At 40.4% G+C, this 16,520-nt stretch overlaps 1 protein-coding gene across 2 annotated transcripts in view; it reads right to left on the bottom strand.

Moving 5' to 3' along the window:
* Positions 1–16,520, bottom strand: part of KLHL4 (kelch like family member 4) — a 76,361-nt gene that overhangs the window by 11,403 nt on the left and 48,438 nt on the right. For both annotated transcript variants that reach the window (XM_018914437.3, XM_009090432.4), the window contains exons 2-6: positions 8,254–8,424; positions 7,247–7,383; positions 6,068–6,264; positions 2,640–2,852; positions 1,427–1,613 (exon numbers count right to left, since the gene is read on the bottom strand). In XM_018914437.3, the coding sequence (XP_018769982.1) occupies positions 1,427–1,613; positions 2,640–2,852; positions 6,068–6,264; positions 7,247–7,383; positions 8,254–8,396 (877 nt within the window). In that variant the 5' untranslated portion in view covers positions 8,397–8,424. The remainder of the gene's footprint in view (positions 1–1,426; positions 1,614–2,639; positions 2,853–6,067; positions 6,265–7,246; positions 7,384–8,253; positions 8,425–16,520) is intronic.

Raw genomic sequence — 16,520 nt, 5'->3', positions numbered from 1 at the left:
AGCTGGCCTTGCCTGTGTCTGTCTCCATCACAGGCAGTGTGTTACTGCCAGGGGTGGGAGATATTCCCTTCTCAGAGCTGTTCTCCAGAGCATCCTGGGCTCTTCCTGCTCCTCCTTCATCTCCCAACCCAGCCCAGGCTGCAAATCTGAGTCAGAGCTGGGGAGGACAGCAGGAGGAGCAGAAGTGCTGTTCTTCTTACCCATCAAAAGGCAAAAGTTCAAACAACTGGCTTCACTCCAAGGTGAGAAGCAAGAGAGGCACCAAGAGGAAGTGCAGATGTTGACTGAAACGACCCTTTCTTTGCATAACCTTTACTAGGAAAAAAAGATTGGAAAATTGTAGTTTCATTTTAGGGGAAGATACTTTAAAGATTACCTGGTTTTCTGATATAATTCATAAATACTCAGTATTGCTAGTGAATTTGCTTAATTGCACCAGATTAACTCCAGTTTGCTAAATTGGGCTAGGAATGAGTGTTTTCATGCTGTGCTGGGGATGGATGTGTCTCCTGCACCTGATTTGATTGCACAGAGATGGGGAGGTAACTCTGCAAGGTCCCTCATGTGGGGAAAAATCAGTCGTCAGCAGCTTTTTGTAAACCATGAAATGGATTATCTTCTTTGTGATTCTATTAAAAGTGAACTCACACAGCTAAAAGTAATTCTGTGCTGCAAGGAGCTAGACTTTAAACTAATTAGAGTTCTCTGGCTCCAAGCTGTGGGTTTGAAGCTGAGGTTCCTGCAGAAAATGATTTAATATTCTGCCTCCTGAATAGAATAGTGCAATGCTTAAAGCTGTAACCTGATTGCAGTAGTGAAAATCAAATAATAGAATCTGGAATATATTTATAATAATTAATTTTTGACTACAGATCTGAAAAACAAAAAACCAAAACCTGTGTTTGAAGTCCTGAAGAAAGGCTGTGTTCATAAAAAATACAAATCTTTCCACCTGGAATGTTCTGATAAGGATTTATAAGCATTAGGTAAGAGTTCTCTCTAGTACAGGGATGCTTTTTGGTTTTGTTTTTCTGCTTCTCTGAAATCTAAGCTTTCTTACTTTGTCAGGATATAGACTACAAGGTTCAATATTAAAAGAATCCTAAACATTTCAAACATTTACTTTTTCTTCTGATTTTTAAGTTCAACTGTTTTTCCCAAAAATTCATACTAGGTTTAATTTTAAAAATCACCATCTGACTCAAACTTCTTTAGTCTGCACCTAAATATAAGTGTATTGTTTACAAATATGATTCTTGCAAGAAGAAAGCTCTTCTGACACATGGGATTCTTTTCTGTAATTTGCTTTTTCTTCTTTTTTAGCCCAAAATTTACATTTTCCTATGGGAAATAATTACCTAAATGCCATCTATTCCCTGGGTGTCTGCAATACAAGGAATTAATCCAAATTAACTCGTGGGCTTACCTTTAGTGGCATCCATGCCCCCCACAGCATAAAGGGCACCCACTGTGGATTTCCTGGGCTTGGTGCGAGGGCTCTGCATCATGGAGCGTCTCTCTGGCAGCAGGTGGTACTTCATGGCCTCCATCAGGAGTTTCTGACACTCAAGGTCATCTGCAAACATTGGGCTGTTTTCTAGATCAGCCAGGAGCTGAGAAATGGGGGGGGAAACCATCTTGATATAGAGCTAATTCATTAAAATTGCACGTACTTGCATAATTAAAGTGTTTGTAGTTACAAATGCTCATTTTGAGCTCAGCACTCACTTGTGCTTTGCTGGGGACTCTGCTTTAATGCAAGCAAAGCTGTATCAAGGTGGAGGGGAAAACTCTAGGAGTGTGAAGGCTTTGGTTAATTTTTTCCTACCTCTTTCTTTTAACTTTTACAAAAGGCTCAAATCAGAAATTTGTAGTGCTGCACTCTCTATACAAAACCCCTTATGAGAGTAAATAAATCTACCACAGAGTACTGGACATCTCTGTGTGTTTTAGAAGATAGTAAATTTATTTAAAATAAGGTGTGTATGGTAGTTTTAGATGTTATTCAAGGCAGAATATTTGCAGCCTCAATCATGCAGATTCATAAAGTGTCCTGACAGACAGGCTCAATATTCTATATGCAGTTCTGAGGAAATGTAAATATTCCTCTATGACACAGACACAGCAGTGTCACCTTCCTGTAAAACAGAATGTCCAGCTCTGGAACTTGATGGATGAATTGTCTCTTTCAGAATTAAGGGACAAGTAATGTCAGAGCTCAGAGTTGTCAGCAATAATTTAGGCCATTCTGTATTTATCTGCTTTTTATGGCAATCAAGAAAGAAGCATGGTGGCTTATCTGCCCTGCAGTTTGATAAATCTAAGGGAATATCTTTGCATGTTATCTAAATTGCTGTGCTGTTAGAGGAGAGCTATTACAACCCAGCATTGGAACACTTGGCTTCTGGAATAGACTGGCATTTTTTAGGGGTGATTCTGAGCCTGGTAATCACACTGGCACCGGGGAATTTCTTTCCATCTGTGCTCAAAAACAAAGATATAAACTATATCATCCAAAAAATTTAAAAGGGTGAAAAAATACCAATAATCCCCAGTCCCAAGCAGAACCTTTCCACAAAGCTCTCCTCTCAGGGTGCCCAGGAGAGGCAGAGCTCCCTGTTAACCCTTCCTGTTCCTACCTGGGGTGGCAGCAGGGGCAGTCTGATGTAGGAGAGGAGCATGCCCAGGTCCTGCTGGCGCCTTTGCAGGTCGTGCCTCACCCACATCATCAGGGCCTGGAAAATTGCCTCTTCATCTGGCACGTTGATGTCGTCGCTAGACAAGAGCTTGGCAATTTCATTAGCTGGGAGCAAAAGAAATTCCTGGTTTTTTATTACTTCTATGAAGTGCTCCTAAAAATAAAAGGAGATTTCAATGCGCTGGTGATTTCCACAGGTAGAAATAGCTTTTTCTTAGATAAAGGAGGCTTTGTGAATATTTCATTCAGGGAAATGCTGTTCTAAAGACCACTGGATGGCCTTCTGCCATTTAAGGGAGATTTTGGTAGGGATTTTTTGGTAGATTTTTTTAAGGGAGATTTTGGTTGCTTTTTGCTGCCCTGCTCTTGCAGAACCGAGGAATAATGCACATCTTCACACCACCATGCTGCAGATGTCTTTGTCCTGGCTTAGGGATTTGCCACTGGCACTTTTGTTCATCAGTGTGATCTTAGCACTGTGGCTTGATAGCAATACTGTTTGAAGAGAAAATGTGCGTTTTAGAAGTGCCAAGTGGGCACTCAAATGAAATGTGTCCCTTCCTTTGCAGATTCAAAGGGTTTGAGCCAAATAAACCAAAACCTCCCAATGCCTTTGCAGCGAGCTGTGCCAGCTGTTGGCTGTGTGACCGTGCTCTTAGGGCAAGGAAATCCAGCAAAGGAAATCCAGCTCACTTTTCCAACTGACAGCACTGTTTGGGCAACACACAGCTGGATAAATCCCAATGGAGGCTTCTCAGCCTTTTAGCCACTGCTGTGATCAAACTCCCCTACTCCAGAAGTGACCACATGTGTTAAGTACCTAGAGTCTTTAATAGAATCGTTTTTCATTAAAAAATATTGTGTGGTTGAGCTACAACAATATCAGAGTCGATATCAATATCTAGGATATAAATATATATATTATCTCATTCCCTATCAAATTCCAAAGCAAAAAAGAAATTTGGTGAAGAGAGGGAGGGCATTATGTTACTTGCAAAGAGATGCACATAGGAATTCATGACTGCATTTGAACTAGAATTTCTATTTCTGTACCTAGAATAATATATCTTCTTTAGGAGCCAGATTGAAATAGGGCAGCTGAAGAAAATGTTAGTAACTGATATTTTATTGTTTGTTTTCAGCAGTTTCTTCACTTTCTGTAACTCTTTTCAAGTGTAGCCAGGATGCAAATACAGAAGTATCAGTGATTAAAGGAGATGTCAACTTTGGTCTGTTATGCACATCCTGCTTTAATATTTGTGACATTCAGAAGCAGGGACAGGAAGGCCAGTCCACTTCTAGTTACAAATATAGCCCAGGCTGTTTATCAGAACGAGCTCTATCTGCACCAAAAGATACCAGGCAGGAAATTGTTAATGCTCTGCCCAGTGGCCAAAACATTGCAGGGGAAGGTGCCCATTGTGTCTGGTTTTATTGAATGGATCTGGTGTTTACAGCAGTATGAAAATGGGATGGGCTCTGTATTTACAGGACAACTCTCCAGCCTTTCCCCTGAGTTCCACATTTCCACCAACATGAAACAAACCCGAGTGTTTTACTTATCCCCCTCCACAAAGTTTATTGTGTTTATGCATTGGGATGATCTCCTGCTCTCCAAAGGCTTTTTGGAATCTCACTGCAAGGGTTTGAGACACATTTCTATTTCAGAGGTGCAGGTTTCCTCTTCTCTTTCCCAGCTGTCAGTACCAGACATGCTGGGTGGGTTTGTGGTCCTGGTCCTGTTCCATGGCAGCATTTTCAGTCTGTTCCATGCAAGAACAGGAGGTGGTTCTAGAGGTGGTAGAAGTTGTTTTCAAGGAAAATAATATAAAACTTATGCCCAATGCTGCTGAGTGGCACAGAGTCATCATTATCCTTCATTTTGGGAAGTTCTTAATGTCTCAACTCTCAAATCTGTGACACGTGGTTACAAAAATAATAATGAAGGATTAACTCCTGGGAAAGACCGAGGATTCCAATGGTTAAGAAAACTATTAACAAAAAATATTGTCATAATCTCTTTGTTGTTTATTGTCTCATCATCTCTTTCTGTCATAAAATCATAAATCCAACCGTAAGATTTTATTTCAGTTTTGCAGAAATCTGAACCACAATTTTAACCCCACGTTCTCACACTGGGGGGAGGAAAGAGACAACAGCAGAGGGGGATTTCCTGAATTTGGATGAGTAGAAAAAGCTTTGGAGCAGCAAGAACAGCACTGTTTTATACAGGCTGAGCAAACCTCTCTCTTAAATGCCCCATTTCAAACTTTGAAATGTAAAGCGGGTGCAACTGCTGCTGAACAGAGCTGATTGCTGTGACAGGGAGGAGCACAAGAAAGCCTTCAGCAGGAGGACAGGCACAATGCCGTGCTGGAGAGTTCTCAGCATTATGAGGCCTCTGCCCTGGCTCTGACATCCTCCCCTAACATTCCAAGCAGAAAGCTGCCGTGGGTCTCCTAACAAGTCGTTCTTTTTATATCTATTTAGCTGTAGCTGTTGCCATTCTTCTTGTGTGTTTTAAGCTGTGATAGCACATCTTGTTGCCCTGAATATTTATCCCTCAATTTGGTTTCAGAGCAAGCTATCTCACTTCTCTGTTTCCCATGCTCTGAATATTCATTTCTTGCTTTGAGCCAGAGGAGGATTATGTTCCAGTCAGGGACGTGCTTCTTTTTTAGCCTTCCAAATCTTCCCAATACATTCTTTATTTTGACTCTTTTTGTGAGAGTCTCACCTTAAAATCAGCTTTAGAATTTTCTCAGTGTGGAATCAAAGGCCTGAGGATGGGACAAAGTGCTGTTTGTCCCTAGACAGGAGCCACGTTAAGGCCCTATTATTGGATTTTTTGGCAGGAGCAGGTACCACTGGTACTGCAAATCCAAGTCCACTGGTACTGCAAATCCAAATTCATGTTAAGGCCCTATTATTGCATTTTTTGCAGGAGCAGGTACCACTGGTTCTGCAAATCCAAGTCCACTGGTACTGCAAATCCAAGTCCACTGGTACTGCAAATCCAAGTTCATGTTAAGGCCCTGTTATTACATTTTTTGGCAGGAGCAGGTACCACTGGTACTGCAAATCCACGTTCATGTTAAGGCCCTATTACTGCATTTTTTGGCAGGAGCAGGTACCACTGGTACTGCAAATCCAAGTCCACTGATACTGCAAATTCAAATTCACTGGTACTGCAAATCAAAGTTCATGTTAAGGCCCTATTATTGCATTTTTTGGCAGGAGCAGGTACCACTGGTATTGCAAATCCAAGTTCACAGAGGCTGCCCTCGTACAGGGCCAAACTCTGGAGTGGGGAACGAGAGAAGGGAACGTTTCTGTGAGTAGCTGTGCCTGCTCAGCTGTGCACCTTACCATGGTGTAGGTGTGGGCCACCTTCAGGAGCTCGGAGCAGCCCTGGGCGTCCCCGAAGGAGCGGATCCCCAGGCAGTTGGAGGGGTGCAGCTGCTTCATCAGGAAATTGCAGCACACCTCCACCACCTGGGAGAGCTGCAGCAGGCAGGCAGCAGCCAGCAAACTCTCAATGGTGTCTTCTTTTAACTCAAGGATACCTGGGCAGTTTTCATGTAGGACAAAAAAAGAAAAAAAAAGAGAAAGTTTTAAGTCATTTCCCTTGTGTTTTCATTATTTAAAACCTTGTTGCTCTTTGGCTTTTCTCTCAAATGTCCTGTGGTTCAAAAATCCATTTTTTCCTTTCTAGCTGAAAAATTATTTAAACAGATATTTTACCAGGATTTGGTGGATTTTGAATACAAGGATTGGGATGTTTTTATTGGAACATTGACAGCTTCAGATCCGATCTGGATTGTAAAAAAACACAAAAAGAAAATTGTGATTAGGGAAAAAACTGTTCCCAAAACAAGACTCTGAGTAACCTGGTCTTGTGGAAGGCGTTGGAGATGAGTGTTTTTTAAAACTCCCTTCCAACCCAGAGTATGAAAATTTACATAATAATGAACAAAAATATGTAAAAATTTCTATAAACAGAACTTTAGTAAGAAATTTGTATATTATATATATTATAATAATATAATAATATAATATACAATAATTTGTCCATTATAAATATATATAATTTTATATGCTGAACTTTAGTATGAAAATTCATATATTAATAGAAAAAAAATATAAGAACAAAAATATATATAAATTTCTATAAACCGAACTTTAGTCTGAAAATTCATATATTAATGAAAAAAAATATAAATTTCTATAAACCAAACTTTAGTCTGAAAATTTATATATTAATGTACAAAAATAGATATAAATTTCTATAAACTGAACTTTAGAATGAAAATTCATATAATAATGAAAAAATATATATAAATTTCTATAAAACAAACTTTAGTCTAAAAATTTATATATTAATGAACAAAAATAGATATGAATCTCTATAAGCAGAACTTATGTTTGAAAATTCATATATTAATGAAGAAAAATAGAAAAAAAATTTCTATAAGCAGAACTTTAGTATGAAATTCCTATCTCAATGAACAGAGCTAGCTATGAATTCCTGGGAGCAGCTGGAGTTACCTGTGTAGGCGTAGTGCACCAGAGCCTTCAGCGCCTCGGGATCCACTCCCTCCATCTTGATCTCCTCCTGCTTCGCCTCCCTCACATCGTTGGTGAACATGGCAGCAAAGTAATCAGAGACTGCACTGAGAACCAGCCTGCAGGGGAGGCAGGGGGAGCACAGGTGCCTCAGGTTTGGCTTTTCTATTTTTCACACTCTGTGCTGCTTTAGTGAGTGGGTCTGGGTTCACATCAGGGCATGGTGAGCTCTGTGCCCAGAGCAGGGAGACAAAACAATTCCTGCTCCAGCTGGGCACCAAGGACAAATGATCCCAATCTCAGCCCAGGAGCACAAACCCCGTGGGCTGGAGAGAGAAAAACAAGCAGGGTGGGAGTGCCTGGGCTAAAGCTGGGCTGGGACAATGAACTGCAAGGTGGGAATGGAGCAGAACTGATCCCAGGGAGAGACCCCGTGCCCGGCCGGGCATTTTGGGGCCGTTTTGGGTCATCTTGGGGGCAGCCCTGGCTGGGCTCTGGTGCTGCCCAAGGTGGATCCATTGGGGCCCCCTGATGAATCCCTGCTTTATTCTTCAGCTCCATCTAGCCTCTGTTCTAGGGCAGCCCTCACACAGCATCAGCAGGACAGCAAATTACCTCATCATCTCAGCAGCAGGCAGAAAATCCACCTTTATTGTGTCATGAATTGTGTGTATAACAGAAACAATTAGCACAGGAGTCAAATCTTGCAGCAGTGAGCAGTGAAGTTAAAAGAGTAATTAGTAATCTAATTTTCTCCCAGAGTGCTTCTCTGGGCAAATTTTCTTCTCTGATCTTGCTGTGGTTTGACAGCAGCAAGAAGAGAGGGTGGACAGTGGTTTGTGTTTGAATTTCATTGTGTTGACAATAACAGATATGCAAGGCTGATCCTGTGGTTAGCTGGATTAGAGTAACTCTCCATTCACAACCAGGCCATCCCTAAATTGAGGCAGTTTTTGGGCACTGAGGCAGGAGGGCAGTGGGAGCTGTACCTGTGGGCTGGGATCCTTTGGTCCCCAGCGATGAGCAGCACGTCACAGAGCTGCTGCTGCTGCAGGTAACTCTCCATCTTCCTGAAGGTTTGCTCTGCATGGTTGGAGGACTGGAAATACTCATCAGAGCCATGGCTGCTCATCCCCAAGGAGCTGCTGGTGCTGGACAGCCTGCCAGGGACAGGGGCAGGGTTAAAAATCCATTAGGAACGCTGATGATGTTGAATTTTATTCAAAAGGCAGCACAGAAATGTTTAAAGTCCCACAGTCCTGGTCTTACCATGCCTTCCTCCCACTTGTTCTCTTTGCTGTCTGGAAGTTTAGGGGGTGCTTCCCCCCAGCAGTTTGGTGTGTAGGATTTGTCTGCTTCCATCAGTTCTGAGTGCATTGCACAGCCCTGATGGGATAAATGCAGCCCCCTGGGCACTCACAAACAGAATCCTTTAAAAAACCCTATTTTCCTGTGATGCTGACAGCTAAAACCCCTCTTGGCATGAAATATTGGAGATTCCATCTTTAGGTCTTGTTTCTGATTTCTGCTTACTTTGTCCTGAGTCAATAGTAATGAATCTGAGGACAATTTAGTGAGAATAATTCTAGAGAAATTTCCAAATTAAAAGCTCATGGAACCTGTACATGGCCTTTAGCATCTGAGGGAAAATAATGGAGAGGAAAATTAATTCCTCTGCCTTTCACAGAAAGGTACAATATAAATACATTCCTCCCACTCCAGAACTCTGTTAGCTTTCCCAGTTATAGAAAACCCATATTGTTTTTTCAAAACATCATTCCTTACAGCCTTTAAATATGGGTTTTGATATAGATTGAAACACCTTTCAGGCATTTCCTTAGAAAAATCTTTAGTTTTCTATTCATCTTTTTAGTAAATAATAATGCATTTGTTGATATAAATGTAAATCACATAGCTTGAAAATGCTGCAATTTAGCACTACTTTAGCTAAAGATTATTTAGAAAAACATTTTCTCAGTTTAATATCATTTTTAGAAAGTATTGCACCTGTTTTTTATGTTTCCAAGCCCAACTGAGAAATAATGACAGCTGTTGACTAAATTTCCTGGTTGTCTTTGATATTCTTAATGCAAATTCATAAATGATTAGGAGAGATAAGGTCTCTTCACAAAATTAGCATATCAAATTTAGCAGAATATTGGATTACATCCACAATTTAACATCTAGTTCAGAAAACAGAGAAATAAAAAAGGGTAAGTCAGGTTGAATTGGTATCAGAAAATAGAGATGTTAGGTCATTCATTTTCAGAGATCATACCTCATTATACAGCTCATAGAAGTCAAGGGAAATAATTAAAAACCAAATTATAATGTAATATTGCATTGAGACACAGCAGTTTTCCAGAAGCAAAATGCTTCTGTCTTTATTACAATTTCAAATCCATTTTAGCTTGGCTTAGTTTTGTTTTAAAGAAAAAGGGGAAAACCAAGTTCACCCCAAATGGGTTTCCCTTGTCATTTTTGACTTACAGAAATGAATTTGTCTCAGTGTGTTTAATGACTCCACTTTCTTATTTGTTTTCTTTCAATGCTTCATAGACAATGACAAAGCTGCAAAATTGGATTACATGCTCATTAGTTGTGTATCAGCTACTGGGTGCCAAATTCAAACTCTGCCATGTTTTGTTATTTACCTCTTAAGCATCATTTAACGTTTTTCAGAAATTTTTTTTGACAAAATTATTGTTTCAGATTCACTCTATGCACTCTAGGTGTTGTGTCTGAGGACATTGCACTCAGCCTTGGTGTTTGCAGAGCAAACCTCCAATAATACTCAGCCATCCCAATTGTTAATCACAGTTCTGGTTGTGGGAAATAAATAATTCCCCCTAGCATGTATTTATTTTTGGTTAGAGAATCATTTCCAAGGGAGTGAAAGTCTAATTATTTCACTTAGTCATGGGTCCTTTCTTCAGAAGTTTAGTGGAGTCACATTTAACTGCACCATAAATACCACTAATATAATTAATTATTTCAAAGGCAAAGGTCTTCAGAGACTGAAAAATACTGGAAGCAAAGGCAAGTCCTCCATTAAAATTAATAATATAATTTCTGGTTTATCTTCAGCAGCTGAATCGAAATGGTAGATATATAATGGAGGGGAAAATTAAATTCCAAGATAAATATTGATATATTTTCCTTGGTGTATGACTGTCAGACTCAAATATTGACCTTCAGAGTGTAGCCCTGGGTTATGATGCACTAAAGTCAGAGAGCAAAATATGCCCGAGGAAGGAGTCAGGAAAATCCCCTGGAGTCTGGGGTGGAATCCTGGCAGGGATGCTGAGGGTGCAGCACAAAGATTATTCCTGTAAAATGTGCACAAGTTTGGACAAACAAAAGCTGAGTATTCAGGAATGAAAGTTTCCCAAAGTGCATCTGTCAGGGAGGAAAAAAATCCATGGTTTGGTCTGAAGGATCAGGAACCCAAATTGTTTCCTGTTGTCTTTGTGCTGGTGTGCACTGGGATGAGGAGCTGTAATTAGCATTCTTAATAATGGCTTAAAACCTGGATTAGCCTGGAGACATAAATCTGTATTTAAATTATTCTGAAGTCACTGAGTTGTATGAATTTCATTTCAGGTAGAGAACCATGTGAAATCATTCCAGAGTTTTCCTGTAAGGATTTGTGAAGGATACTCAAAACATGCTCCATTTTAAGAGAAACGTGGAAGTTTGGAACAGAAAATAGACACTGAAAACTTGAACAAATAATCAAAAAGCATGAAGTGTCTGGATGGTCAGAGGGACATAAATACCAGCGTGGCTGGTCACAATGAATCATGTCAGAACATTGAATTCTATTCTTTTTTTCCCAAGGTACCGAAGCTTACTGGGAGAAAAACATGGATTGTCAGAAGTCATCTCGCCTTCTGGGTGACTTCTGACACCATTTCACATGACATTTTCCAAACTGAGCCGGGGTGGCAGGTTCTGAGTGAAATAAATACAAGAGATGGGAATAACTTGCTTAGCCACCCTTGAAATCTGTCAGGGGTTCACTTCCAAAGGCAGACGAGCTGCTGAGAGAATTCCTGGTAAATCCTGCTCCTGATGCTGCTCCATGATTTTATTGCAGGAAATCATGTGCTAGAAAGAGATTTTAATTGTTATTAATATTATTATGGGTAATTATGGCATATTGTATTTTTTTCTTGCTATTATCATAGCAAGAAAAAAGGTTTCTGGGAAGAGAATTTAAATTCAGAGAGGGAACAGAATTTAAATTCAGGGAGGCATCTTTGCCCTTTTCTCATTAAACTTTGGGGAATTTTTTACTTTTCAAAGAGCTGCTTACACCTCTTTTCAAATAAATACCTGAATGAAACCCAGGGGAGGAAATGACGGGTAACAGCAAGGTTTTTCTGGATCCTAAGAAAGCTGGGACTCAAAAATGGTGTGTGGAGGTACAATTTCATCTTTTCTGTAATCAGAATGAGTTTTGTGATTCATTCCAGGCCTACAGTTCTTTAAATTTCTGAATTATGTTAAATTTATTTTCTGTCATAATGGAGAACTCTTCACACTAATCAGCAGAGCACTCTTCAATAATCAGTATATAAAGGATAAATCCAGATTTCCTCATTATTTCATTAGAATGCAATAACACCTTAATGCCATTTATTTGCCATATCCTTTTTAAAATTCAGTGTTTTGTTAAGCCTCATTCAGTGTGTCTGGGGCCAAAACCAAGAAGCAAACCTGATGACAAGGGAGCTTAGAAGCACAATATTGATGAAAATGAGGTGATTTATTGGAGTCTTTTAATTTTCTTGGTGTAGATGAGGCAATTATTTACATTTTTATGGGGACCACTTCCTGGGTGTTTGTGGAATGTCCCTGTTTGAGGGGCTGTGATATTGGAGAAATTCAGTTTAACCAAGTTCAGCTGTGGGTGTCCTTTAGAGCTTTGGATTTGGGGTGTCCTTCCCTGTGACGTGCTGGAGCTGTGCCCAGGCAAAACTGCCACTCCACCAGCTCAGCTGGGTTGGGCAGAAATATTTCCAGTGCAGATCATCATTTTCCTTTTCTTTCTTTTTATTTGTTGTGTATTTAAAAGTGCAGCTCAGCCCCTTTGCCCAGAGAGCTCCCCCCTGCTCAGCCCTGGGGCTCTGCCCCTCTGGCTGCTGGGCCCTGGCCTGGGGCTGGCTGCTGACAAAAACTCTGTTCCTACAAAAATCACAGCCAAACCCCAGCAGCTGGCTGAGAAATTAACATATTTCACTCAGGAAATAAGAGAGAGAAAGTTGGAATCCATTTCTGAGCCCAGATAAAATAATGATGATAAAGTTGATGTGCTTGTGTTAATTGATGCTGATAAAATTTCAGCACCTCAGTGACTGTGCCAGCCCCTGCCTTGAAATTTCTGCTGCAGTCATCTCTTCATTTTTTATTCTTTATTGTGGTTTTTAGGGTATAGGTGAAAAGATTTGTCCTCAAAGAGTGTGAGAAATTGCTGGTGACTGCTGAGGTCATAGCATTAATATGAGGTTATAATAAGGACAGAAAATCATGCAGCAAATGAAGAAATAAGTATAATTGTTTTCAATAATGGAGAAAATCCTGACTTCCCAACTAAACTGAAGGCTCTGACAATTCCTTTAGAGCTTAGAGCTCCAGAAAGTGCCTGTTTTTAGCAATTTTTTATTGCCAAGGCTAGCACAAACCTGCCACTTGTCTCAGTTGGTGTTAGTTAAAATAACTTTTCCCATTTGGGATTAGAAGTGCAAATGTGCATTTCATGAGCTGCCAACCACTTTTAGCTCCCTGGAGTTTTGTTCCTCCCCCAGACATGACAGCGTACAGACAGATGTCATCATGATTCAGAGCAGGATGCTTTTGGGCCAGGATATTTTGAATCCCCCCAGAAATAGAACTCAGGGATTTGTTGGGGTGATTCCAGTGGGAAATGGGAGCTGCACCCAGTGCAGAGCCCTGAGCCCTTTGTGCCTCCTCTCAGCTGGGATTTTGGGGGACATGATCACTCAATCCAAACCCTCTCCTCAGGAAGCTGCTTCCCTTTGGAAATTGTATATTTATTATTTTTAACAGAGGAATTGCAAAATTACTTTCCAGTCTCTGCAGATTAGTGTGTGAACTCTCTGGATTGTTGTTCTAATTTTTCCTCTGTTGAAAGATCTCGTGTCTTCAGAAGGGTTTTATGCTCACTGTTTGGTTTGTGCAGATAATTAAGAAATGGAATAATCTTCTAATGGTTCTCATCCTGGTACAGAACTAATCTGAACATAAAAATTTGCTATAAATATTCTTAAAATTACCTAAAAAGTCTTATTTCTGTGGCATAGAAATTGGGGCTGTAGCAATATCCAATCAGCCTGGAGAGAACACTGCCTGCACAGCCTGGGTGTTTTATTTAATAGAAATGTGTCCATATGCAGGGGGAAGTGAGTGCCTCAGACAAATCATTTCCATTAATGCCAGTTTAAATCACCTTTCCAGAACCTTATCCTCCAGGGGAATTAACACTGTGTTCATTTTCATTATAAAATAAAGAATAACTGAGTGAAACCTTTCAGGTATAAGGATAGGAGTATTTTATATATTATCTTCTTAATGATGATAATTAATAATTATCATCATTAATATGATAATAGTGCCAAGTGGTCACTGCAATGCATGAATTCCAAACTCACATTTGTGGTACAGGATTGTGTTGGAGGGAAATTAAAAGTGAAGGAGAAACTCAGGGAGGCTGAGTGCTTCCTGCTCAACTTCCTGGCAGCAAGTGAGAATCTTTCTAAAGAACAAAAAATGAGGTGACCAGAGGGCATGGTATAGCAGGATTTGGAGCTGTCAGAATGCAGAAAATAAAAATAATGGCTTAATGCTGGATCTGAGCCTGTGGCATTTTCCTTTAGAGGACACAGAAAACAAAATACAGGCCAATGGCGAGAAGAGCTGGTTCTCACTCCAAGGCAAGCTGTTGCCAGATGAAACTAATTAACTCCATTTTGCTCCTTCATTAAGCACTTTTCAGAAAGACTCCTGATGGGAGAGAGTGAGGGGAAGAAGACCCTGCTTTCTGCTGTCCCTTTTGACTGGTATTGGGAAAAGTGGAGCAGAGAGGAGCAAAGGGAGATGTGAGTATGAGAAAAAATGAGAAGTGAAGTGGTTGTGCCTCCAGTGAGCAGAGTTTGAACAGGCAGAGTAACAGTCTCAATAGCAATTATCCCTGCCCCTGCCAACCTGAGCCTTGCAGCTCATCAACTTCGCATCCTGCTGGGAGATTTCTGCAGATATCTTGATTTATTAAACCTCAAACCACTGATACCTTCGTACGTGCTTCTCACCTCTTTTTTGTTTTTCATCAGAGGCAGGGGGACACTATTCTGGGGCTGCTCATGACCATTCCTTTTTTACATTTTTCCTTTCCTGCATTTAGTGGATCCTAGCTAACAAATAACAGGACTTATCACGCTTTCTCCTTCAAGTGAAAGATGATCCCCAAGATGAAGGCACAACTTCAAATTTCAATTTGCTGTATGAGACACCCCCAGTCATGTAAAAGTCTCCAGGCTTGTTCCAAAATATCTCCTGACCTGATTCAGCTGCTCTGCTGGATACCTCCTTCAAAGCTAAACACTGCTGCACGGGGGAGAAAAAGTGGGATTTTTAACCTATTTAGCCAGAGTGCCCTGTCATAATTACAGATTTATTAGAAATGAGGGAGAGAGGATGTGTGCAAAGGTCTGGGCAGCCTCACAGGCAGAAATCACAGATGAGAAGCAGACTGAAGTTTTCTATTCTGTTTGAAGGTTTTGTAAGCCCCATAAATTGATCTGTGATCAATTCTCTTCTTCTCTTAATTGTGCAATTACACCCTGAGAGTTTCCCTGTGTTAAAGCCAAATATTCCTGGGTGTCCCTGGGTACAGGCATGCTGATACCAAAATACTCTGCAAAGCCAGTTGTCATCTCCTGAGCTTCTGTGGCAGAAAATAGAACTCAAACCTAGGCTGGAAAGGAGTTCAAAGAACTTAACCTGCTGTATTCATTTCTGGCTCAATTGAGGGCATTTTCTTTCAAGTCAGTACAGCCAAACCAGCACGTTGTGAATGCCCTTCCATATTCACTGAGGGAACTTTGAATGTTATAAATTATGCAGACTGTTGTGCTTCAGCTCCTGTTCTTACCTTTGGTCACTGACTCTCACTTTTAAACACCTGAGAGATATTTTATAATAATATTTTATTATTTATTATTTATATTTTATAATATTTTATTATTTATCGTTGCTAATGTCAGAAACAACATCCACTGAACACCTCCTGTTCTAGCTCAGAAAAGAAGGGGGTTGTGGCAGCACCTTAAGCAATTCCTTAGTGAGGAAACCTCTGCTCAGGAGCCCACAGCACCTTTGTGAGACAGAGACAGAATTGTCTTCAGAACCTTTACAGACAGAGCATCAGGGCTGCTTTAACCTGGCAGTATCAAGTGTATTTCCCAGGATTTCTGACAACCTGGCCTAACAAAACCTGCTCTCTCAATGCCATTAGTGACTTGGCATTTATCTGCACAGATAATAGTGATAGCTTGCTCCAGCAAGCCAGGGTTTGTGTCAGCCTCACTCACTGTAATTGAATCAGAATGAAAGCACAAAATCTAAATAAATGTAGCACATTAAACCAAAAGAAAACAAAGGCTAAAGGTGTGTAACTGATATGAACTGTGGAAAATATTGCTTATATTATTATGATGATGACAGGTTTTTTTCCTAGTGTGCCAGAAGAATTCCCTAGGCTGGAGAGAGGCAAAATTACATTGTAATGTGGTTATACAAATAATAACACAGCAATTTTATTGCATTTATTCATAAAATATTGTCCTTCCAGTTCTAGCTTTGTTACTTTTTAAATTGTGTTAAATTCAGCTTTGTATTCACTTTAAGTGAAAAAGTATAAGGAAACTTTGAGCACCTGAGAAGTAATTTGGCTCAGTTTGAAAGAAGGGAGAGGCACAGTTGGGCTCTCCTGTCTTGTGAAATCCCATGGGAGCTTCCTCCCAAGCAATTTTATTGGCATTTTATACCACCAAGCCACTCCACATCTCTTTTTTAGCAGATTTGGGGATCCTTTAAGTGAATAAAATTAAGGCAAAGGAAATTAGCCCTGACTTACAGCCATGTCCTTTCTGGGCTGAGCTCAGCAGCTCGTTGTGTTCTGGCTGAGCAGCCTGGCTCCTGCAGGACCACCAGGCTGGAACTTCCCAGGATTTGT

The sequence above is a fragment of the Serinus canaria genome, chromosome 4A, assembly GCF_022539315.1.
Source record: "Serinus canaria isolate serCan28SL12 chromosome 4A, serCan2020, whole genome shotgun sequence".
In the NCBI taxonomy this organism is placed as follows: domain Eukaryota; kingdom Metazoa; phylum Chordata; class Aves; order Passeriformes; family Fringillidae; genus Serinus; species Serinus canaria.
This window is presented reverse-complemented; position numbering and strand designations above follow the sequence as displayed.